The sequence below is a fragment of the Lissotriton vulgaris genome, chromosome 5 (genome assembly GCF_964263255.1).
Source record: "Lissotriton vulgaris chromosome 5, aLisVul1.2, whole genome shotgun sequence".
NCBI lineage: Eukaryota > Metazoa > Chordata > Amphibia > Caudata > Salamandridae > Lissotriton > Lissotriton vulgaris.
The window spans coordinates 1183457151-1183481048 of NC_141693.1; the positions used below are offsets into that span (position 1 = coordinate 1183457151).

At 39.5% G+C, this 23898-nt stretch overlaps 2 protein-coding genes across 2 annotated transcripts in view; both read left to right on the forward strand.

Moving 5' to 3' along the window:
- Positions 1-588: 588 nt before the first annotated feature.
- The window catches only part of LOC147712229 (scavenger receptor cysteine-rich domain-containing protein DMBT1-like), a 1653398-nt gene continuing 1630088 nt past the window's right edge, over positions 589-23898 (forward strand). The window contains exons 1-3 of the mRNA XM_086919604.1: positions 589-721; positions 1717-1740; positions 1827-1862. Of these exons, the coding sequence (XP_086775730.1) occupies positions 589-721; positions 1717-1740; positions 1827-1862 (193 nt within the window). The remainder of the gene's footprint in view (positions 722-1716; positions 1741-1826; positions 1863-23898) is intronic.
- The window catches only part of LOC147712230 (scavenger receptor cysteine-rich domain-containing protein DMBT1-like), an 83477-nt gene continuing 61482 nt past the window's right edge, over positions 1904-23898 (forward strand). Inside the window, exons 1-3 of the mRNA XM_086919271.1 lie at positions 1904-1958; positions 19983-20297; positions 22636-22665. Of these exons, the coding sequence (XP_086775397.1) occupies positions 1904-1958; positions 19983-20297; positions 22636-22665 (400 nt within the window). The remainder of the gene's footprint in view (positions 1959-19982; positions 20298-22635; positions 22666-23898) is intronic.

Consider the following 23898-nt stretch of genomic DNA (forward strand, 5'->3'; position numbering starts at 1 on the left):
ATATAAAAAAAATCTTCAGAGACCTCCCTAAAAACTGTCCAGCTGACTTGCTGCACTAGACCTGCTCTGGACCTGCCAGAGGCTTGCAGACCTCTGCTGGAGTCAGTTTGTGATCAACAAGAGGAGCCTCTCGGGTCCTGGACAATGATTGGCGCCCCCAGTTTTTTCCATGTTCTGTTACTGGTGTAATAAAATCATCTGTTTGGAAGAGATAAACAAAAAAGGGATCTCCTTGGCAATAAAGGTCCATATAAAAAATGTCAGAACGATTTTTAACCAAAGTTTAATAAAAAATAAAGCATTTTTTTTAAAGTTCATCAGTAAGAAGCATACAAAAGTACCCAAAAATGTAAAAAATGGTAATTTGTGGGTTGTGGGCATGGACAAGCTGTAGACTAGGTCCTGCAACCCAACAAGCTGCACAAGGCTGAAGATTTTATGCAGCGACAAGTTGCACACCCACGTTGCTTGGATTGTAGGCCTTGCTAGCTCAATGGCTCCATAGCCCACCCCCTGTGCACAACAAAATTCCAAGGACAGTGTGGGAGCTGGACAGAGGCCAGGCTCTGTGGCCCAAACCCTCTTTGCATGGCTCAAGGTCATTCACAACAAGTGTCAGATGTCTTTGAAGTTGTGGCGCAGTGCCTGGCCAACGGCCATTTGGGAACAGAGTCTGACTGGACAACCTCCATTAAAATGGTAATGGCTATATGGGAACAGGGTACTGTGTTATTCCATAGGTCAGACTCTGCAGCCAATACCTACTTCACATATCTAAAGGCAGTATGTTGTGGGGGTAACCTGCCAACTACCGGTTGAATGTAGGGCCTGCAGCAAATTCCCTAGTATGCACAGTGATGATTAACAGTAGAGTTTGAGATCTACTACTCGTCCCTCTTCCAAGATGCATTAAAAATCAGTCCAATTCATACAGTTAGTCCAATCTTCTTTGCACTAGCTGAAAATACACAACTCTAACTTTTGATACACCTATACAGTGTTCTCATGCGCCAATCTTATGCTTGTTAGGATCTCAGGACCTTCTACAATACAACCCTCTTTCTGCTTCCTTCAAACTGAAATTATCTGTATCTAGATGAGGTACAGCAGCAAGTTTGTACCCTGCAGGTGTTTTCTGAATTAGCTGTTCATCAAAAGAAACCTTGATTATCACAAAGAAAAGAAAACATTTCTTCACACAGGAAAGAAAGAAAACAGATCATCATATTTATTAGTTAGAACTCCAGCTTCACCCAGAAATAAAATGTTCATATGTCACAAAGCAAGATGGCAAAAAACAGTAGCCTTTTAAAAATGCAGGCCTACATTAGCTCTGGTAAATGTAAACATAGTTGAACATAAATTATCTGCTACAAAATGAATTACTGATGAGGTCACGCCCTCATGTCTCTGAAATCTTCAGCCCAGCAAAGCTTGGCTCAGCCTGTCAGGTGGGTACGCATGTAGCACGTATTAAGTCCCTGATCATGCTTTGCAAAATTGCGATGCAGGGGAGCCCCGCCGTCCATAATGGTGGGCCTCCAAAGCAGGCTGATATCACTAACCATATTGATTTACACAGAGTATTTACTAACAGACGCAAGAATGGAACTGTGCCCCTAGAGGTGAAAAGTTCAAACCACATGACCCGATTTATCTCGAGCCTCTATGGTTCAGTCACCTTGTGTGCTAATTCTGCCTTTTCTCTTCTTGCAGATGCCATCCCAGCATCAACAACAGGTAACAGTTACAAATCATTCACTGCTGTGTAGCATGCATGATCCATCTTGAGCACTTACGGATTGTTCTTTACTTTTATTTCCCAGCAAAATCCAATGTTTCTGGAAGTACGTCTGCCCCAGGTAGGACATTTGGTGTTAGCATTAGAGTTTCCATTATAGAAATGTGCTTGAAAGATGTCCATGTTTTGGTTTCTCACAAGCAAGTGAAACCAAATGGTGAGGTCTGTGATTTCAATTGTGAGTTCAGAGCAGCAAAACCTGCATTAATATATCTTCAGGAACAACAACATCATTCCCACCTTGTTCCCTTTTTTGGATTCTGTAGCCCGAGAATATGAGCGAAGTCAGGTCTGTGATGAGCTGTAAATTCTTGTTTAGATCTGTTAGTAGTATAAAGGTGACCAGTAACCTTCCAATTCTTGAATATCATACTCCACTGCCAGCCAAACGGAAGAGAATTCTGTAAAATAAGTTTCCCGAAGCAGAACTTCTCTGGTGTTTAAATTTTACTTAATGCATGCCGTGGTTCCAAAGGTCTCATCTGAAATGAGCATAGGCCTTAATTAATTGTATTTGATAAAGAAAAAAGCATGCTCATGTTCCAACTCACTACATCACTGGAAGCCCATTAATTTTGGGAAAAATACACAAGTCAAGGGATTGGGTCTACCATTCGCATAAGTTGTCCAGTATAGGTACCTTTATCAGGTCCAGAACTTTTAAAACTGCACGCTGCCTGTGTGATCCCAACAAACCCCTTAGACTAGAGCTTTAACTGCGAATTTACTTTTTTTAAAAATATATGAAATAATCATAGTGCACAATACAGGAGTCTCTTTCTTTAAAATGTTAAGCATTCAAAGATGCCCATGAATGATTCTGCTGAAGGCTCTGCATGAAGTATTGACATAACTTTTAGCCAGCCAACATGTGTGTTTCTAAAAGATAAGGCTTAGACTGCATGAAAAAAATGATCATTAATATCCTGCCAACTTTGGGGACACTTCAGTCCCTAGCATGCCATTGCACAGTCTTCCAATCAGGTTGCACTACATACATAATCCATATATTTGTAGTGAATACCAGCTAAGTAAACATTCAGCAACCAAGCAACAGGAGTACATACCTCTCCACTGATCAGAATGCAAATTATATTGTAAAATGTTCTACTCCTTTTTGTCAGGCCTCAGAATCTGATTGATGTCTGCACTTAACTGCTTTGAGCTCCGGTAGTTTCCTGATTGAGTGATGGAAAAGGGGGTATTAGCACTGAGTTGTTACCTTCAAACTCTGAAGATAAAGGGGTAGAATCCGACCTGTCTAACATATCGAGAGGAAAGGATAAACAACAAGTGTAGTTTAAATGTTTTATATACAGTCTTTTGGCCACAAGTCTCTTTTTTTTTCTAAAGAGCCAAGAAGCTGCAAGGGTTGAGCATGTTTGACTTGGCACTCTCTGCAGGGTCACCTCAAAACCTTTTGCCTTCACCCCTCCTGTTTTTCTAAATTGTGTTTGTTGGCATTAGGACTCTGTGCACTTTACCACTGCTAAGCAGTGCTTAAGTGCTTGAGCTCTCTCCCTAAAACATGGCAAAGGTGGCCTACACCTGTTTGCCACATTTAATGTACTTATTATAAATTCCTACTATATTGTACTACATATACCCAGGGTCTGCAAATTAAATAGGGTTGGACGGAGCTCCGAGAAATTCATCAGGGACAAAAAAACACTCACTGGGATTCCTCAGAGTTCCGCCAATCGGTGGAAAATATGCAACAATCACTGATCATGCTGCAATTTACTGGCAGTATAACGAGCGCCGCTAAATAGCAGCGCAAACGGCACCATGCGTAATGCAAGAGCGCCCAGCCATTCAAGTTAATTTTGCTGCTGTTTGAGTAAAAAATCTACTTGAGTGACATCAAATCTACTCAGGCAGCAGTTCCCTGACCTCGGCTGGCCATAAAATGTCGGCGACCGCCAGTGTTAAAAAAGTGTGCTGGGGTCCCCAAATCTTAATCTCGCTCGCGAGCTCATATACTCGAAGGCCTTGTGGGAGAATAATCCCGCCACGCAGTGATTGGCAGAATTTGGCTGAACTCCATGTTTGAGTAACGTGGGTGGGAAATATTCTGCCGGTGGCATAGAGCATTCCACCCACCCCCAAAATTAAATACTACTATTCGGCCTGTAGCACTCATTGAGCCACCCACTACAGCCATTTAAAACATGTCTTGGACTCACATTAATTTTAATTTAAAATCTTCTTTAATGGTAAAGTCAGATTTGATGTCACATTTGTGAAAAAGCTACTTTTAGAAAGTTAACTTTTTGTCCTAACCATTTGCTGCCCCCTAGCAGGGCACTGGGTCGAATATATGACGAAATCCCGCAATCCAAAATTCCGCATATCATGACTCCGCATTTTTTACAACGCGGAGCCATTACCCCGCAATACTATCACTCCTCAAACTTTTACTGCACATATAACTTTACCACGCATGCCTTTACAACGCAAAGGCATGTGTGGTGAAGTTATATGCGGGGTAAACTTAGTAAATGTACTTACCACATACATATATATATATATATATATATATATATATATATATATATATATATTCCAAGGATAATCCGGCTGCAAGGCAGGCTCAGCTCGTCCTGAAAACACGGACACGGACCCAAGTTTTGTGCAAGGTGGTTTATTCGGTGTTAGTGCTCCCAGCCATCAATATATATATATATACCTAATAATGCATATGTATATAAATATATATGTATATTTTACATTTATATTTTTTTACAAATATTTTTTAAATACATATATATAATATTTTTAAAATTACTCTTTTTCACCCTAAAAACGAATTCGACCCTGCTCCCTTAAAATACCCCAGCACCCCAAAATCCTAACCCTCCCTTACTTCTTAAAATACCCCAGCACCCTTAAACACTAACCCATCCTTGCCCTAGAAATACCCTTGTACCCCAAAACCTAGACCTGAACCCTAAAAATACCCCTGTACCCCAAAACTCAAACCTAGCCCTGAACCCTAAAACTACCCCTGTACCCCAAAACCCAAACCTACCCCTGACCCCTAAAAATACCCCTGTACCCCAAAACCCAAACCTAGCCCTGAACCATAAAAATACTCCTGTACCCCAAAACCCAAACCAAGCCCTGAGCCCTAAAAATACCCCTGTACCCCCAAACCTAGCCCTGAACCCTAAAAATACCCCTGTGCCCTGAACCCAAACCTACCCATAAACCCTAAATTACCCCTGTACCCCAAAACCCAAATCTAGCCCTGAACCCTAAAAATACCCCTGTACCCCAAAACCCAAAACTAGCCTGCACCCTAAAAATACCCCTGTACCCCAAAACCCAAACCTACCCATAAACCCTAAATTACCCCTGTACCCCCAAACCCAAACCTATCCCTAAACCCTAAAAATACCCCTGTACCCAAAAACCCAAACCTATCCCTGAACCCTAAAAATACCCCTATACCCAAAAACCCAAACCTACCCATAAACCCTAAATTACCCCTGTACCCCAAAACCCAAACCTAGCCCTGAACCCTAAAAATACCCATGTACCCAAAAACCCAAACCTATCCCTGAACCCTAAAAATACCCCTGTACCCAAAAACCCAAACCTATCCCTGAACCCTAAAAATACCCCTATACCCAAAAACCCAAACCTACCCATAAACCCTAAATTACCCCTGTACCCCAAAACCCAAACCTAGCCCTGAACCCTAAAAATACCCCTGTACCCAAAAACCCAAACCTATCCCTGAACCCTAAAAATACCCCTATACCCAAAAACCCAAACCTACCCATAAACCCTAAATTACCCCTGTACCCCAAAACCCAAACCTAGCCCTGAACCCTAAAATACCCCTGTACCCCAAAACCCAAACCTATCCCTAAACCCTAAACATACCCCTGAATCCCATAACCCAAAACCCACCATGAACCCTAATAAAACCCCCTACACCCCAAAACTTAAACGTACCCCCCTTAACCCTAAAAATACCCAAGCACCCCCAAAACCAACCCTATAATCTAAAAATAACATACACTAAAAATACACTGTGCACCGCATAAACCAAACCAACCCTTAAAATGCCCCTGAACCCCTAAAACATGTACCCCAACAGCCCCAAACTAAAACCATATACTTACCTTAAACTCAAATATCAAAAACATATACTTTTACCATTCATGCTTTTACAACGAATTTCGTTGTAAAAGCATGCGTGGTAAAAGCATATAAAATGTAATGGTATGCGTTTTGAAAGTATTGCGGAGTAATGGTACTTGCGTTGTAATGGTATGAGGAGTGAATGTATGCAGAGTGAAAATGGCAGAGTGAAGGTGTTTTACCTACTGGGTCATATGACTGTGAATAGTTATCTTTTAGACTTTGTGTATTCCTCCTTACAATTAAATAAAAGTTGACTAGATGTTGGCAGGCCATCTTGCCATGGTGGCTTGGGTGGAGATGTTCCTTCCCCCATATACAATTCAATAGGCTGCCTCCAACACACACACAAAGGAACCTGGAATTCCCCTTTTGTCACCCTGACTTCTTGGAACCTTGACAGGGGAACGAAGGAACTTTCCTCACCAGATATAGGACTAGCCTAGAATATATGTCCACTTCAAAGGCTGGAACTATCTATAAATACTGGACCCTCAGAACATTTCTTCTATGCTCTCCTGGACCTGAGGAAGACTTTGGAGGGACTATCTTGATCCCCAGATGACTGCCATGCTGCTTTGTTCCCCGGAGGACTGTCTTGCTGCTTGATGTATGCCTTGCTCCCCAGAGGACTATCCTGCTGCAAGAACCTTGCCTTGTTGCTTGAACTCCAGACTACCTGAGTGACTGCAAAGGCTAGGTGGCTAACCTCCTATGGGAGTTACAGGATCAGAACTAGGGGGCATATTACCAAGGGGGTTTATCTCCGCTTTTTTGGCTTTAAAAGCCAAGAAAGCGGAGATAAAATTATCTCCCTATTACCTAGCTGTCGCTAACACCAGTTAGCGACAGCTAGTAGGAGATAGTGACCATCCTGAGCCCCACTTTGCATGTCAGTGATATTTATCACTAATGATATGCAAAGTGGGCGTGCCAAGATGTTAGCGACTGAAAACAGTCACTAACATCGCTTTCTCCTATTACCAACTTTTGGAGATATTCGCGCTAAGCGTGAATATCTCCAAAAGCTAACACCTGCCCTGAGCAGTTCTTAGCCATGTTATCCAATGGGAGGTGGATAACATGGCTAAGAGCATTAGCTCGGTAATGCATGAATATCGCTGACTTTTCAGCGATATTCATGCATTGCGGCCATTTTCATCGCATTTGCGATAAACCTTGGTAATACCAAGGTTTATTTGCGGTAAAAATCGCCGCAGCTCAGCGGTAAATGTTTGTCTCTAACCAAGCAATAGCGATAATTATCGCTATTGCTTGGTAATATGCCCCTAGCACCAGAGACCTTGAACCCTGCACCTTGTCTGTGCTAGAGTGAGTCCTTGGCTTTAGGAGTGCTGATACTACCTAACACTAAACTTAGGGTTTGGAAAACGTTTCACTGAAAAGAGCCAGAAATACCAACAAAGGACTGGGACATACATGCCAGCCGCCCCGCCCCAGGTGCTTCGGCGGTCAGCCTCACTCAACAGTAGTTCCTGCCACGTTCTTCTCCGCAGCACCAAATCTTGTTCGGCTGGAACACCAAGTGTTGGTATCCGGTCTTGCGGACACCTAATCAGCTATTGCCTCATCCCGCTCAAAGTTTTTGACTTCCAAAAAGATGTCTAAGTCCGAAGGTAAAACTTTTTACCAGCACAACAGCAATGGACTCCCCATTGATGACAACAGCCTCCTAGGCCAGGAAATTTAGCTTCTTCTGCTCTGAATATTTTCCTGCCATTGTCGATGTCTTGAACTTCTTCCGCCATTCCTGGGACATGACAACTCCACCTCTGCCACAGCTTGCTGCCTTGCCCCGCTGAACTCTACCTTGTACTGATTTTTTCTGTGAAAAGGGAAGCCAACACCGATCCCAATCCACCTCTTGTATCCAACTTGTGCTCCGTTGAGGTCAGCCTGAACTTTTGACTTTGCTCCAGTCTTGTGGGACCAGATACCTACAGTAAGCGTTTTGATCTTTTAAGGCAGTGTTTTTCACTAAAATGGTTTAGCGTTTTTAACTCCAGTTACACTAATTGGATTTAATTATTTTTCTCTATATTTCCAAATCGTTGTAGGATTTAACTTGTGTTGTGTTTTCACTTTATTAACTTTTTTGTATGCTGCATACATACTTTACTCGGTGCCTATAAGTTAAATGAGACTGAATTTGTGCAAAGCTACCAGAGGGTTAAGCACAGGTTAATTTAGGGACTTTTGAGGTTTACCCTGACAAGGATTGTGGTTGTTGCTTGATAAATGTTTTCCCCCCAAATAAGACCCAATTTCTTACAGAGCAAATGAAGGCTGGTAGCTAGCTTATAAAAGTTATTAAAGCATGCCCTTATTGGTGTTCTGTCCTTCTCCTTTTGCAGAGTGCATTCTTGTGAGATGGCTGTATAGGCACTATCTTTTAAGTATTGTTTTGCTCATACAGCATTCTGCAGGAGAGAATACCTTTCTCTTTTACATTGTTTTGCAGGATGCAATCTTAGTACAGGAGACAACTCTCTTGCTAACAGGGGGAGGATGCTTTAGGGCCATGCTCTATACCAACTGTTGTTGAAGCTGTAATCTATAGTACTACATGCCAACCCTTAATTGATTCTCCCATCAAATAGCCATAGTTTTCATTTGTTTGGTCACTTCTACAGCCTGTAATTTGAACAACATATTTGGATAGGTTCTGGTACTAATAACACACAAATCACAGAAAGAATGATACATCTATCAAAATGATTCCCGAATACTAGTCACAGAAGAATATTAAACAATATTAACCTTTGTTACAATATTTGAAGATTGTCCAACAAAAGTGATTGGCACAACTTAAACACTGTAAAAAATGTATATGTAGGTGAGTTCTTATATGAGACAAATCAATCATGAATTAAGACTTCCTGGGGGGAATGCTCAGTAGTAGTATAGAAAAGTACTTCCAGAAAGAATGATACATCTATCAAAATGATTCCAGAATACTAGTCACGGAAGAATATTAACCAATAATAACCTTTGCTACAATATTTGAAGATTGTCCAAGAAAAGTGTTTGCCTCAACTTAAACACTGTAAAAAATGTATATGTAGGTGAGTTCTTATATGAGACAAATCAATCATGAATTAAGACTTCCTGGGGGGAATGCTCAGTAGTAGTGTAGAAAAGTACTTCCAGAAAGAATGATACATCTATCAAAATGACGGGGCATATTATCAAGAACGGCATTAAAAATTATCGCCGGTTTAGCAGCAGAAAAATGCAGCTAAAACAACAAAAATTGGCTTGATAATATGCCCTAGAGAATTGCAATAGAAGTCCAAGTTCTGGTGTGAACATGGGCTTCTATTGGAATTCTCCAGGGCATATCACCAAGCCTATCATCGCCGCTTTAGCATCAGTTTTCTGTTGCTAAACCGGCGATAATTTTAACGCAGTTCTTGATAATATGCTCCCACATTTTACTGAATATATGGGTCTAAACCAGTAACAATGAAAAAAAGAAGATTTGGATAGATCAGACTAATCATAGTGTAAGAAAAAGACTGAGTTGCTACACACTGGTGTCTGCTGGGTTGCAGCAGGAATTAAGTTCCGCTGAATTTATGCAATTACATTAGCCACTCTAAATTACAAATTTAAACCAATGAATAAGCCTATACTACCATTATTATCACTAAATTAACATTATTATGTGTGTGGTACTACTTTAAAAGAACTTTACCCTGGTAAAAGAATAAAACCGGGAGAACATGAGTGAGTGTGCCCATTGCATTTGAGGTTCCTCAAGGTTTGGTGTTGTTGATCCTTTTCTTTTTTGTTTATATCAGTTGGTTAATAAGACATATATTAGTCACAAAGGGCTTCATTTAACGTTTAATAAAAATATTTTTATTGAAGTATTAGACTTGAAAATTAGCAACAAAGCAATACAACATCAATAGTAAATAATAACAATTAGAATACAAAATAGTGAAATGCTTCAGAGGACAAAAAATATATATGTCGATACATATATAACAATTATGTTTTGTATTATGAAAAGATAAGAGCAGAAAGAAAAAGAGAGGAAAAAAAGATGGTATCTAAGATATCGGTGAGTGAGAAAAATCTGCGTAGTGGAAGGTAACCAGAGTAGATCAGACTTATTTCCTGAGCCAGCGAGAGTATAGAAACAGAAGCTATTCTGTGCTCAGCAGAAATAAAATTCCACCATGTTAAAATAGATAATTTAGAGGTGTCTTTCCAACAGGAAAGATTCCCCTTAACTGCAAGAGCAATAAAAAGATCAAATAACATAGTCTTAGGAAAAACACTGTCAAAGTCTGGTGAGGCAGTTCCAAGAAAAACATTTTGCATTGATTTGGAATATTACATTACCATTTGTTTAGACACTTTGACTAGATAGATTCCCAAAATTTCAATACATTGGAATAATAGTAGAATAGGTGAAAAAAGGTCCCTGTGAAGGAAGAACAGACGCAACTTAATGGAGAGGAGGTGGGAGAGAACTCAGAGATACATTCAAAGGCAATGAGATCTCTGTTATAAATTTTTAAAAAAGGGCGGCCTAATAAGAGCGACTTTGGAAGTTTTAAATATTTTAAACCAAAATTCATCCCAAGCAGGAGTGGGAAGTGAGATGGATAAATCAGTTTCTCATGGGACCTCAATAGCTGTTTTGTATCTTTCAGGAATAGGCGATAATAACATCTATATAAATAAAAATCTAACTGTTCGTTTGTTCAAAATTTCAAATCTCAGAAAGTACTTCACCGATTGCTTTGAAATCTTGACACAACGTTGCATTCGAATACGCGCATGTTTTTATATATAGATGTCACACCTGTGACAGGTGAAAGGTGCCGGAACGGAAAGGTGCTGGTTGATCTGCGCCGGAACGGAAAGGTGCCGGTTGATCTGCCCTCAGGACGAATTTCATTGCCTCATATCTTCTGCAATTTAGTCACGTCAAAAGAAGAATTGGTTGAAAAAGTATTTCCCAATATTGAAACCAATTATAAGAATCGCGAATGGCTGAGTGTAAGAGCTAGATGTGTACAAACTTAACAATATTATTCAGTCTAACATTCAAAGTGAGGCAGTCACATACATGTCCGTCGACACTGTTATGGAACCAGATGAAGCGGTTAATTATACAACAATTTTTTTTAATTTACTTGATCTGCCAGGGATGCCACCACACGTACTGCAATTAAAAATCGGAGTGCCAATTATCATGTTACAAAATATCAACCAGCCGAAGCTTGGCAACGGCACGCTGCTTGCAGTAAAAAATTAATGAGCAACATCGTTGAAGCAACAATTTTCACAGGACCTTTCAAAGGTGAAGATGTCCTCATTCCTCGCATTCCTATGATTCCAATGGATATGCCATTTCAATTTAAGCGAATGTAATTCCAAATTCGATTTGCAATCACCGTCAACAAAGCTCAGGGCTAATCTTTACAATTATGCGGTTTACATCTAGACACGGATTGCTTCTCACATGGACAATTAAATGTTGCGTGTTCTAGAGTCGGCAAACCAGACAATCTCGATATCTGCAGACAATGGAACAACAAAAAATATTGTATACCCACAAGCATTGTGAAATTAAACATATCAGAAACGTGCGCTTCCTCTCTTCTTTATTTTCCATTTAACCAGACTGAGACACAGCAACGTGTGGCCGGGTACAGCTAGTATTATATAAATAAGCAGCCTTGTGCATAGAGTCATAAGAGATGTTATGTAACGGTGTATGGTTAGTAAGTGATAGAATTTCAGGAGGAAAATTATTGGCTGTTAAATAAGTCTGAAAAGAATACAATATTAAAAGACTCTCATAGAAAAACGAACTTGCTAAACTGTATTTTGTTTGCAATTGGGAAAAGTGAATAACAGAATTATCTTGGACAAGCTGATAAATAAACATAATACCCTTGTCTTTCTAGTGGTTATAATAGAAACATTTATGCAGAATTGTGATAAATGTGTTATACCAAATAGAGGAAGCATCAAAATTGGTAATAAATACAGTATGTAACAATTGTTGTGACTATTCTAGTATACAATTATTTGATATAAAAGGTATAATTAGACATCTAAATTACATCTTCAAATGATAAACCCTTCAATAAAGGGCGTTCAAGCACAATCCATAGTAGTATTGGAGTATAACAAAATTCATGAGTTAAGACAAAAAAATGTCTAATTAAAATGCAGAATGATATAACTTATAATCAGGAAAATGGATACCAAATGCACTCTTGGAATGTTTAGGTTTAGCCAAAGCAATGCAGGAATGTTTATTATTTTACAAAAATTTGGTGCAAAGTGAAATGAGTTGAGAGAAATAAGAAATAGGGATCTTAAAAGGTAACATAGATAGTATGTACAGGAAATGTGGTATAATAATCATCTTAATTGTGTCCAACCTACCCCACCATGATTAGTGAAGAGGAAACAATGATGAAAATAATTTCTTTAGTGTCGGTGTTGAAGCATTAAAAGTACAACTAATTGTGTTCAAAACGGTGAAGAGAACCAAATTCCACGATATTTTATTTTGGTAGGGCACCAAATAAAATTAGTGTTATCAAACATATATTGATGACATGGAAAATGTAGTGGTAATATTTCAGTTTTAGAAAAGTTCAATTTATATCCAGTGATACAAAAGTATATATGCATTTTGTGTAGAAAAGGAGGGAAAGTAGAATGGGAACTGGATATAAAAACTAAAATATCATCAGCATAAGATGATAATTTTTTTTCAGTGGAATTATGCTCAAAACCTGCAATGAGTATATGACAGCAAATACGTTCAAGAAAAGGTTGTAAACAGCAAACAAATGGCAATGGGGAAAGAGGTCAACTTTGTTGTGTACCTCATTGTAACTGAAAATAATGGGACAAATGATTATTGACGAAAATACTTTCACGGGGAGCAGAGTATAACAATTTTATAAATGAAATTAAATTAGGGCCAAAACCATACCATCAGAGAAACCAGATTAATCAGCTTTGATCAGCAAAGGAACAATAGACTCAAGGCTGAATGCTAGGATTTTGGCAAACATTTTGCAATTTTAATTAATAATTGAAATAGGATGATAATTTTTACAGAGTCTGTGATTTTTATCTGTTTTGGGATTAAAGACAATCAAAGCTTCTAGAAAAGAATCAGTGGCCTTAGAATCTGCAAGAAAATAATTAAAAAGTTCAAGCAGTTTAAGGGCGGAAGAGGAAGAGAAGAAAAATTCAATAATAAGACCATCTGGACCAAGAGCCATGGCTTTTTGTAATGATCTGAAGGCATCTGGTATTTCTCAGAGAGTTATTTCAGCTTCTAACTGATCAAATCTATCAGGCATAGAAGTAGGATAACGGAGGCCACTAACAAAGTGTGCATATTGTGCTCTGAGGGGTTGGTATAATCAGAGTTTAGTAAGTGGTAATATTCTTGAAAAGTGGTAAAGATGTTACCATTTTAAGATGAAAATGTATTGCTATGTTCATTCACAATGTGGGCAATGTTTTTACACTCAGATTTATTTTTAAGAAATTAGCTAACATCTTACCCTCTTTGTTTTGACCTTCATGATATTTAGATTTAACTTTAAGGAGATAGTACAGGAGTCAACGATGGCAAGTTTTTCTAATAGCAGATTTGACTTTAATTAGCTTGTGTAGGACAGAAGAGAATGTAGAGGAAAAATAAGTATGATCTAATGTTTTGAATTGTTTCCTCTTTGCTGAGTAGGCTATGGTGGTGGCACGAAAGGAAGCCTTAAAGGCATTCATGTATTAGGAATAGATGTGTCTGAAGTTTGATCAATTTAAAAAAACTTGCTAACAAAGGACGTAGCCTCTGTCAGGAAATTATTATCGGAGAGGAGAAACTTCTTACATTTCCAATGATCAGTTTTAGAATTATCCAGAGATCAGTCAAAGGAATAAAAAACAGGGGCATGGTCAGAAAACAAAATAGAGCTAATCTCTGAGGATTGGATAGAGGGAATTGCAGGTTTATTAACCAAAATATAGTATGTTTTAGAACGCGTATGGTGAACATTGGGGTTACAAGCTTTCCAAACATGAAATAATTGACGAGTGACAATAACAAATTGAACTAGTTTATGGGATCTGTCAGGATTACATTTAGACTGTCTATCAGTAAAGCGATCTAACCATTGATTAAAGTCTCCTACAACAATAATGTTAGGGTTGTCGATAGAAGCTAATATCATCTTGTTGTTTTTCTAGAAATCTGGGTCCGATTTAAATATAAATAAAGAAATTTGTCTGTTATGAATGACAACCTTAGCCAATACCCATCGTTCCATCATTATCATTTTGAGTCGATACAATTTGTGCATGCAGCGATTTATGAAAAAGAATAGCAACACCACTTTTACAATTAATCACAGGAGAATATATGATTAACATGTGAATTCAATCTGGTCAAGTGAGTAAGTACTCTTTGCCTTTTGACAGGATGTCTCAAACCACAAACATTCCACAAGACAACGTTATTGGGGAGTGGGATGAAAGATACAGGAATACTGGTGACATGCTGTGTAGACACTGCAGGAAACACAATGATACCAAACAATGTGAAAAATAGAGCAAAAAACAACTTATAGAAAGGGATAAAAGAGTGATAGTAAGGTAAAGAAATATACCAAGAAAAGAAATCCAGATCTAAAATGATCAGTAGAAGAGATGTGCATGGGACGCAACAGCACCAAGAGCAAGAACAGAGGCAGAAGGAGAGAGAGACTAAGATATAAAAGAGAAAACAGCCATGTAGAATCATTATAGAGTTTTATAGAAGAAAGCAGAAGAAATGTGGGAATAACTAGAGTTAGAATTATTCAGAAGTGTGGGCAGAGGCATCCATAGAATTCTGTGAAATACATTGGAGAAAAGATGTTAATTCGACTGGAACTTCAAAGGAGCGTGTAGTGTCCTCATAAGTGATTTCCATTAAAAAGGGATGCAAAATGCCATCACAAATGTGTAATTGTCTCATTTGTGGTCAAAGAGCAATACATTATTTCCTTCTGACATTAGTAGCATTTGAGAGATCTTGAGAGATATAAATATTGTGACCAGACCAAATAAAAGGACGTTTTACTTTTGCTGCCTTCAACACATGCATCAGGTCTGTAAATTCCAACAATAACATTATAATTCCTCTGGGTCCGGTAGAAGGAGGTTGAAAGCGACCAAGATGATGTGCATGTTCAATAGTGGATCATGCTGAGGGACAAAAGCTTGGGCAGAAGTGTTTTTGAGAAGATAAGAAGGTCCGGGCCAGCCAATGTTTCTGGTAGGCCATATAGACAAAGGTTGTTATGTCAGTTTCGATTTTAAAGATCTTCAGTATGCAATATGAGCCACTGTATTTCTTGTTCCAGAAAGTGAATCTTGGTAGTAGCATCATGCAGAATACTTATGCGTTGCTCCATGTCAAACCGTTTCGCCTCCATAGTAATCCATCTATCCTGAATTTGTTGTTTTAGTAGCAGTGATGAAGGGTTTTAAACCCCTTACCTCATCAAGAACAGAGTCAAGAACAGGATTATGCAATGACATAATAGTTGAGGGGAAGGGCCATTTTTCACTTGCTTTGGTTTAGTACCAGAGGAAGAAGGTTTATCAGTAGCTAACATTTCACTGGCCATTGTACCGTAATGTAGAGGGCGATGTGAAAAAAATGTGAGCAGTCGGTCCCCGACATCTTCTTCGGCATGCAGACCACACCCCCTTCATTTATTGTTGATCATCAAGAAGAAGCATGCTCTACAATCTGCACAAGGAGCCGCATCGGGCCACCCCATCATGGTGATCTCAAAGACTCATTGGTGTCCAAGTCACAATTACAGAAGCACCTGAAACAGACTACAGCAGAAAGACAGTGAAATCAGGATGATTGAAATTTCTTATTGGCAATTATGGTGGCACAGGTGCCGCACAAAAGATGGTGCACAATCTTCTACAGTGCTGCCCTAGCACCCCCAAGTGCTGCCCTAGCACCCCGAAGTAGGCACTGAAAAATTAACTGCCACAGGTGGAATGGCAGGTGCTGTGAAAGTAGGTAGGAGTGCAGTGTTTCACACAAAGTTCATATTATTTTTCAGCTGATGCCGTTTTTCGAAATCACATCTCTAGACGCCAGTGTTTCGGGATTCCTCCCTCATAAGTAGAGAATATTTACAGGTTGCTGGATATGCTGCCAATTTTCTCAGGTATAATCTGACTTAGCATGCAGGCGTTCCAAAGCTCATCAGCTTGGGTGTGGCTCAAAATGAGCCTTTTATCAGGGAAAGTAGCAAGACGCTATGGAGTAATGGTGCTGTTACATGCAGGCAGTGCGTTCCTACCCACTTTCATGCAATAGCAGGTGCTGCAGGCATACATTTTGAAGATGCCTGGCACCACAATACAGCAGAAATTTGGGCTCATGAGGCAGGTGTATGTTAGGACATCACCTGTACATCGCATGACGGCACCTTCAAGGCCTGTTTTGGAGCATAAATATACCTTTAGCAGAGGTCCTGGAACCAAATGAGGGATAGCCTAGAAAAGATGTTTTCAACCTTTTTTATAGTCAGAGCTACATCTGATCAAAGAAAAGAATTTTAAGCAACTACGAATTAGACATGGGTACATAAAGGACATAAAGGACAGGACAAGAAACTTAACCACTGCCCTTTTAGGGCACAGTCCTGGGGCAATTGTCACAGAGTGCCAGTGCTACAAGATCTGTATATAGAAAGTTTCCTCTGGGATCCCAAAATATAGTTTTCTTCCTCTGTTCTTAACCGCTTCGCCCCGGCGCAAATTCCACCACAGAATTTGTTGTGTGCCCTGATGGGACGGCCCCCGGCCATCCGGCGCACACGCCCACCGAGACGTCAGATGGCCGGGGGCTGTCCGACTCAAGATTAAGAATTACTGGTGGCAAGAACGGTATAGGTTTCATAGGCAAATGTTTAGTAGGCCTCTGTGGGTTCTGAAAGGTGCACAAAGACTTCATAGTGTTTTACAAGACAACATTTCTACATAAATCTGCCTCCAACCTCATGCCCATGGAAAATCCTATGACCCAATGATGAAAGACAAATTAATGAATGATACATTTATGAAGTTTTGTACTTTTCAAGATAAAAGGAGATGGGCAGATGACTGAGAGAATGAAGGGAGAAGGACAAAAAAGATAAAGAAAGGAGCAGAAGAGGAAAGAAATAAAGGATAATGAAAGGAGAAAAAGAGGAGGGCAGACGTGAGAAAGGACAAAAGTACAGAAAGAAAACAACAGGAATAAAGCATAGCAGAAGAAAGAAAGGAAAGATGAAAGGAAAGGTGGGAAGAAGGAAAGGAGAGGAAGGACATATTGAGAGTGAGGATGGAAATATTAAATAATGAAAGGAAGGATGGATAGAGAGCACGGATTCAAGGAGAGGAAGGAATGATAAAGATAATGAAAGGAAATAAGGAAGGAAGGGTAGAACGCAATAAAAAAGGAAATTAGTATTGAAAGAAGCAAGAATCTAAAGTGAAGAAACAAAGTTGAGAAGGAAAGGAAAGAAGGGATGAAAGACAGGCAAAGAAAAAAGGTTCCAACAAAAAAAGAGAAAGTGCGACTGGAGCAAAGAAAGCTAAAAAAAGAATACAGGAGAGAAATAAAAGAGCCTGAAGGAGAGAATGAAAGAAACAAACAAACCAAGAAAGGAGAGGAAGAAACAGACAGGAAAAGCAAGAAAGAAAGAAACAAAAGAAAAGCATGAGAAAGAAAATAGAAACAAAGAAAAAAGAAAGAAGGAAATGTAGAATAGAAAAACAGATCAAAGAATGTGCTCTGAAGCATTTGTCTTCTGACAGGCTTCTGAAATTGATGAGATAATGAATTGATTAGATAACCCTGCTTAAATTCAAAACCTCTGCAGTTACACATAGATGGCTGCATGGAGCTCAAAAAGTGCACATATGCCCTCTTGCCTAAATATGCTTATCACATGTGTAAAATTGAATGATTGACAGGCCACATTTTTAAAAGATGTAAGAATCCAATATTTCTTTTGTTCAGTTATTTTTTTTAATAGTGCTGCACATTATGATGGGTCCCACAGGTCAAAGCAAATAAAATCACTATTCAAACATATGTTCAAGGGGCCATACCAAAAGCAAATATTTATCCATTGGGAGGCAACATCTTTCTGTCAAATCACCCTCTCTGTATTTTAATTGCCATTTGATGGAACCTTATTCTGTCTTTTGTTTTTGTGGGAATGTTACAGGGTACGCCGTTTATTTGTCATGTGGTGGTTTGTCCCTGCTGTGAATAAACACCTGTCCTTCACTCAGTTAATACACTGCTCCTTAACTTCAAGCTGAAATGAGTTAACCCGAATAAAAAACATAAACAGATGTTTATGAAGTTTGTAGATGTCCATGTAAGGATTAGAGGACTACTCTGAAGGTGTTTGGCATAGCGGACGTCACTCCTGCCCGGGCCCATGGACCCTGACGGGGTAAGCTAAAGCTCTCTCTGCCCAATGGGTGTTGTGCACCTGTGAAGCAGCACTCTGTGTTCAGGAGGGATCTAAGCCTTTACCCCACGATGTACTGGTGCCTGCACTCTTTAAAGTTGCTGCTTATGACATATAGATGTTGTGGGGACTTGAGGATGTCGCGCTTGGTCCCTCCTGCTGGTCTGCGTTGCCTGTGCTGCTCTTCTCCCTCCAAACAGGTTGAAAGTTGGTTGCTCCAAGATTAGGAGGGCAGCAGATGTCGACAGGGATTGCCCTGGCCTGGGTGGCAAGTAGGGGTTCTGTTAGGCCCAAATGCTGAGATAAAGAACAACATGGTCGTTGGTTACATGGTGCATGACTGTACCAGGGCATGTGTGCCCAGCCCCTTTTACTAGCAGGGTCACCTGACTGGTGACGCCTGTGATGGATGAGTATAGGGTGGGTATTAGCTCATCCCCTAGTGAGGAAGCTGCTATATAATATGTTGAGCAGGATACAACATGAATACCTATTCAATTTCTGAGAGACTTCCACAGGTTTCCGCTCAAGAGCAGAATAAGTTTCAAAATGGCAGGACTCATAGAGAAAGTGCTTCAGGTCAGACATTCCACATGCTTTAGAGACATACTGCCCACTACCAGAGGTCAAAGAAATGCTAGAGGCAGGTCCAACCTCTTGCTGAAAATTCTTGTGTCGAAAAAATTTAAAAGTCCCAAGCAGCCATTTCCTAGCAAAGCTCACTGAAACTAAACTCTCTTCCCAGAAGAACTGACTCATTCAGAATTTCGTTCTTAAAGGCCCTACACACACACTTGTTTAAACTCCATCTAAAGAATGAAGGATAATGCTCCTCTTTCATCAAATTTGCAACATTTCCTTGTTTGATGTAAATCCCATGTGGCTTTGTCCACACTGTATATATATCACAACACAAATATAAAATAAAGCTATGAAGGTGACAGGTTACAGGGTTATTGTATGTGCTCCTTAGGATAAATATGTCTTACATTTTAAAAAACGTTTGTCCAGTGAAGTTTTATCGTAATAACTGGAATGGAAAAATAATGTTTCAGGGTTGTTTGCTTGGTTCTCTGCCACATTCTACATAGCCTTTGTTTTTAGAAGTTACCCAGGGTAGAGAACTGTTACAGATAAGTAATAGTTTCATTTTTTGAGCTCCTAAAGTGAAGTAGGGTTAAACTGTTTTTATTCAAGTGACAAAAGTGGTGGGCTCGTAGGGCAATTAAGGTCTATATTTTTAAGGCTCTGCAGCATTTTGTAGCTTTAGCAACATGCTCTTTTACCCACAATTGGTTTCAAAATTAGTGGTTGGGATTTGGTATAATACTACTCCTGTTTAAGGGATCTTTAGATGTGAAGAATATCTTTTAATTATAAACTGTAGTTTCTCTTTGGTATCTTTGGTATTCTAGAGGTGATTTTGGACAGTCAACATGATAACCTTGAGTTCACTGTGCTTTTTTCTCCAGTGCGTTTCCCTATCCGACTCCAGAATGGTGGCAGCAGATGTGCGGGCCGCGTTGAGCTCTACTACAATTCGTCCTGGGGGACCGTGTGTGATGACTTATGGGACCTAAGCAATGCAGAGGTTGTGTGCAGAGAGCTCGGCTGTGGCTGGGCAGTTTCCGCTCCTGGCTTTGCCTACTTTGGTCAGGGCAATGGAAGCATTCTTCTAGATGATGTCAGCTGCAGGGGCTCAGAGTCCTCCCTGTCAGAGTGCAATCACTTTGGGTGGATGAGACACAACTGTGTCCATCAAGAGGACGCCGGAGTCATCTGCTCAGGTGAGATATTAATTTTGTGGAACCAAAGTGTTGCTTGATTAATGTCAGACAAATTGTTTCTCACCATGGCCATGCTGACTGGATTTTGCTCAGCATTTCCAGTCAGAATCAGCACCTGTCCTTTCCTGTGCAAGTGTGATGGGTCTCAGAGAACTGTATTATAGTTAAATGATGAAAAAGTAGATAGGCTTCGATTTTAAGGTGATTTCTTTAGGTCTGGTCTAGAGAAAGCCCCATGTTTTTCTATCTATCTATCCATCCATCCATCCATCCATCCATCCATCCATCCATCCATCCATCCATCCATCCATCCATCCATCCATCCATCCATCCATCCATCCATCCATCCATCCATCTATCTCTCTCTCTATATATATATATAGCTATATATCTTTCTCCTTATCTATCTGATGCACTGAGTGTAGTGTGCTATGTATTGCCAGTTTTTTAGTGTCGAGAGGGGACATGACTCATGAGAGGTGAAGTCTTCAGTGGGTCATGATGTTCTTCCAACAATATTAGTAATAAATACCATATTCGTCTTTGCACATCTGCATCTAGGGTACATACCATGATATTTGTCCATGCACTGCAGTTATTGCAGAGATATAAACATCTCCATAGGTAAGGGGAAAGAATCACAATAATTAAACTTTATATGCAAGGCCTCAGGTTTTTGTCTCCTGTCAAGTGATTTTAGAAGGGAATCTTTGAGACCAAAAAACATAGCTTTGCTTGCACTGTATTAATAAGAGTGAAATGCTGTTTAATAGTCCACCTATTCCAAAAAACATGTTTTATTTGACTACATTCATTTGCGTGGCATGGCACCCGTAGTTGAACAGTCAGAATTGATGGGAACAGGCCTTCCCTAATGCCAAGCCGTGCGTCCCATCCCCTCTGTGCATGGACTAATGCCATACACTGTAAGGTTGGAGGCATGATGAGGGTATGTGGTAAATGTACATGGAGACCAGGGCCTTGATCTACCCCTGCTGCATAAGGTCGGATGTCAACTGTTCCTACAGATTTAGTAGGACTGTGTATTAGAGCAATAAAACGTAATAATACATAGACTAAGTCTTCTATCATCAGTAAATGTGGGTTCGGCTAGCTCACAGTACTGCATCTAAACTCCTAAATCTCCAGAACTATAAATGCTGTTGGTAACCTCATACATGACCACTCTTATTCCCTAGGAATTCATGGAAACAGATCTAGCCCTTTCGTCTGTCACTTTTGCATGCCTAAAGTTTTACAAAGAAAATAAACAAAAATGCATTTTCAAATGTTTATTCAAAAGATGTCAACTTTGTAAGTAAAACTTGAAGTTCCATTATTAGACAGATGAGAAACTTCATTGTTATAAGCACTATTAGAATGGTGGAAAACACAAACAATTCAAGGATGTTATTTGTTCCTAATGTTACTCCTATCTATCTCTAATATCCCTAATTTAGCGAGAGCATAATGTGAGTACCCCTCTGCCAGAACGAATCAAAATGCTCTAACCTCATTCTTTAGTATAATGTCTGAGAAAGCCAGCCTCAGTGCATTGCCAATTGCACTCTGTCTTAGCTCTCTTCTTGTGCAGCTACGTTCGGTATTCACAAAAGGCATTTAGGAGTAGTAAAGTTAGGAAACCCAAATTTACTACGCCTAAATGCCTTTTGTTTATACAGAAAGTCATAAAGTTAGGATTTTGTCTCAGTTTAGGAGTAGTAAAGTTAGGAATCCTTACTTTACTACTACTAAATGCCTTTTGTGAATATTGAAAGTCGTAAAGTTAGGATTTTGTCTCAGATTACTTTCGTAAATTGGGCCCACAGAGTTTGAGGTGTACAAAACACTTCCTTGCGGAATATGACTAATGTTTGTCACTCCTCATTCTTTGTTATAATGCTGTGTTCCCCTAGAAACCTTTTGTACTAAGGTATTCTTTTGCTAATTATCTTTTCATCTCAAAAGTTCTTAGTCTGAATATAGTTTTTACTAATACTCACTTGCCCTAAACCTATCTTCTTCTCTATAGCTGTGTTACACAAATTATACCTTCACCAAATTGATTATTTTTCCTACAATCTGTTCTCCCAAAGATTTTTCCTCTCAAGCATTTTTTTTCCTACTATTCTATTCATTTAACACTTTGTTAATCTAATGCTCTCTTTAACAAATAACTCACCTCCTAATGAGCTCTTCTTATTATTCTCTCATCCCTCAATTCCTTTTTCTCTTGCAACTCTCTAATCCATAGGATTCTTGTTATAATGCTCTCTCTTCCAAATATTATCTTCTCATAAAAGACGCGTTTCATAACTCTCTCTTCTCATTCTTCTAGATGCGGGCACCAACTCACCTCGACCACCAGGTATGTCTCAAAGCCATACTTTTCTCTTTACATACTGAAAACAAAGACAGTGTTCAACACACACATCGGGACAGGGAAATGGCATTATCAGCTAGGTTTACTGTCCTCTGGCAAATAAAATACAATCAGATCCTTTCCAAGATGCACAGGATTGGAAAAGTACCTAGAACTTCAGAAGGGGAACATGGCTCATCTATAAATGAGAAGAAAAGGGAGATGACCTCTGCCCCTGCCATATTCATAAGATAAATGGAAAAGGGAGTAAAACAGAAAGTCACATATCAAAGAGTCTCTGAATATTTAAAGAGTGTCCTCACTGCAAGGGTGTATGAAGCATTATAATAAAGAACATTAAAGAGGAGCAGTAATAACTGGGTTGGCTAGTTGAGGGTTCACACAAATTTTTTTGAAAGATTTAGTCAAATATCACTATAAAGATATGAGACAGGGATCGACAGTTAACTGTTGATAATTTTACTGAAGGATGCATCCTATAGTGTTTGAATCTTCCTTGGAAGCTGTTCGTCTCAAGATTCAGCACAGGTACAGATCTGTTCATATCACTAGAGCACTGAGGTCTCTCTCATGTTGTAATAAGCTGTAAATTACTATTTGTCTTTCAAGGTTTGTTCTCTGCATAGGAGGTCAAAATTGTAGTTGCAAATTTGTGGTTAATTTATTCCACCTTTTCTAAACCATTCATAAGAGATCATATCAATGTATGCTCTTGTTACTTCTCCATTTTTGTGTTGCTTTTCTTGGATACATCTCCATCAGTGCTACCATGTGTATAGGTCTTTTAATAATATCAGCCGCACTGGTCTGAGGTTTCCAGCTATGTGGCTGTGATCGTAAAAACAATTCTGCTGTCCCTGTCTCACTAAATTGCATTTCTGAATTAGCAGACATTTTTATCATTTGCCTGTGAGAGTGTAAAAGTTTATTCACATTTGCCCTGGAAATCACTGTAGTATACACAACTGGGAGCAGGTCCAGCCATTCAGGTCTCCTCACGGGTGTCATCAGCAGGTGCAGTCCTACTTTTGTATTCCACTGGTCCCGTAGTGTTCTGAAGAGAGTGCATTTGGGTGCCACATGTATGCCTGGCACTAGTCTGCAGGTGTGGGGGTACTTGTGGCCTCTCCCCAACCAATTGGGAAAAGTTTCCCATGGGTAACCCTACCCACATTTTAAGCAATTCCTGTGTGAGCTACAACAAACAATTCCACAGGG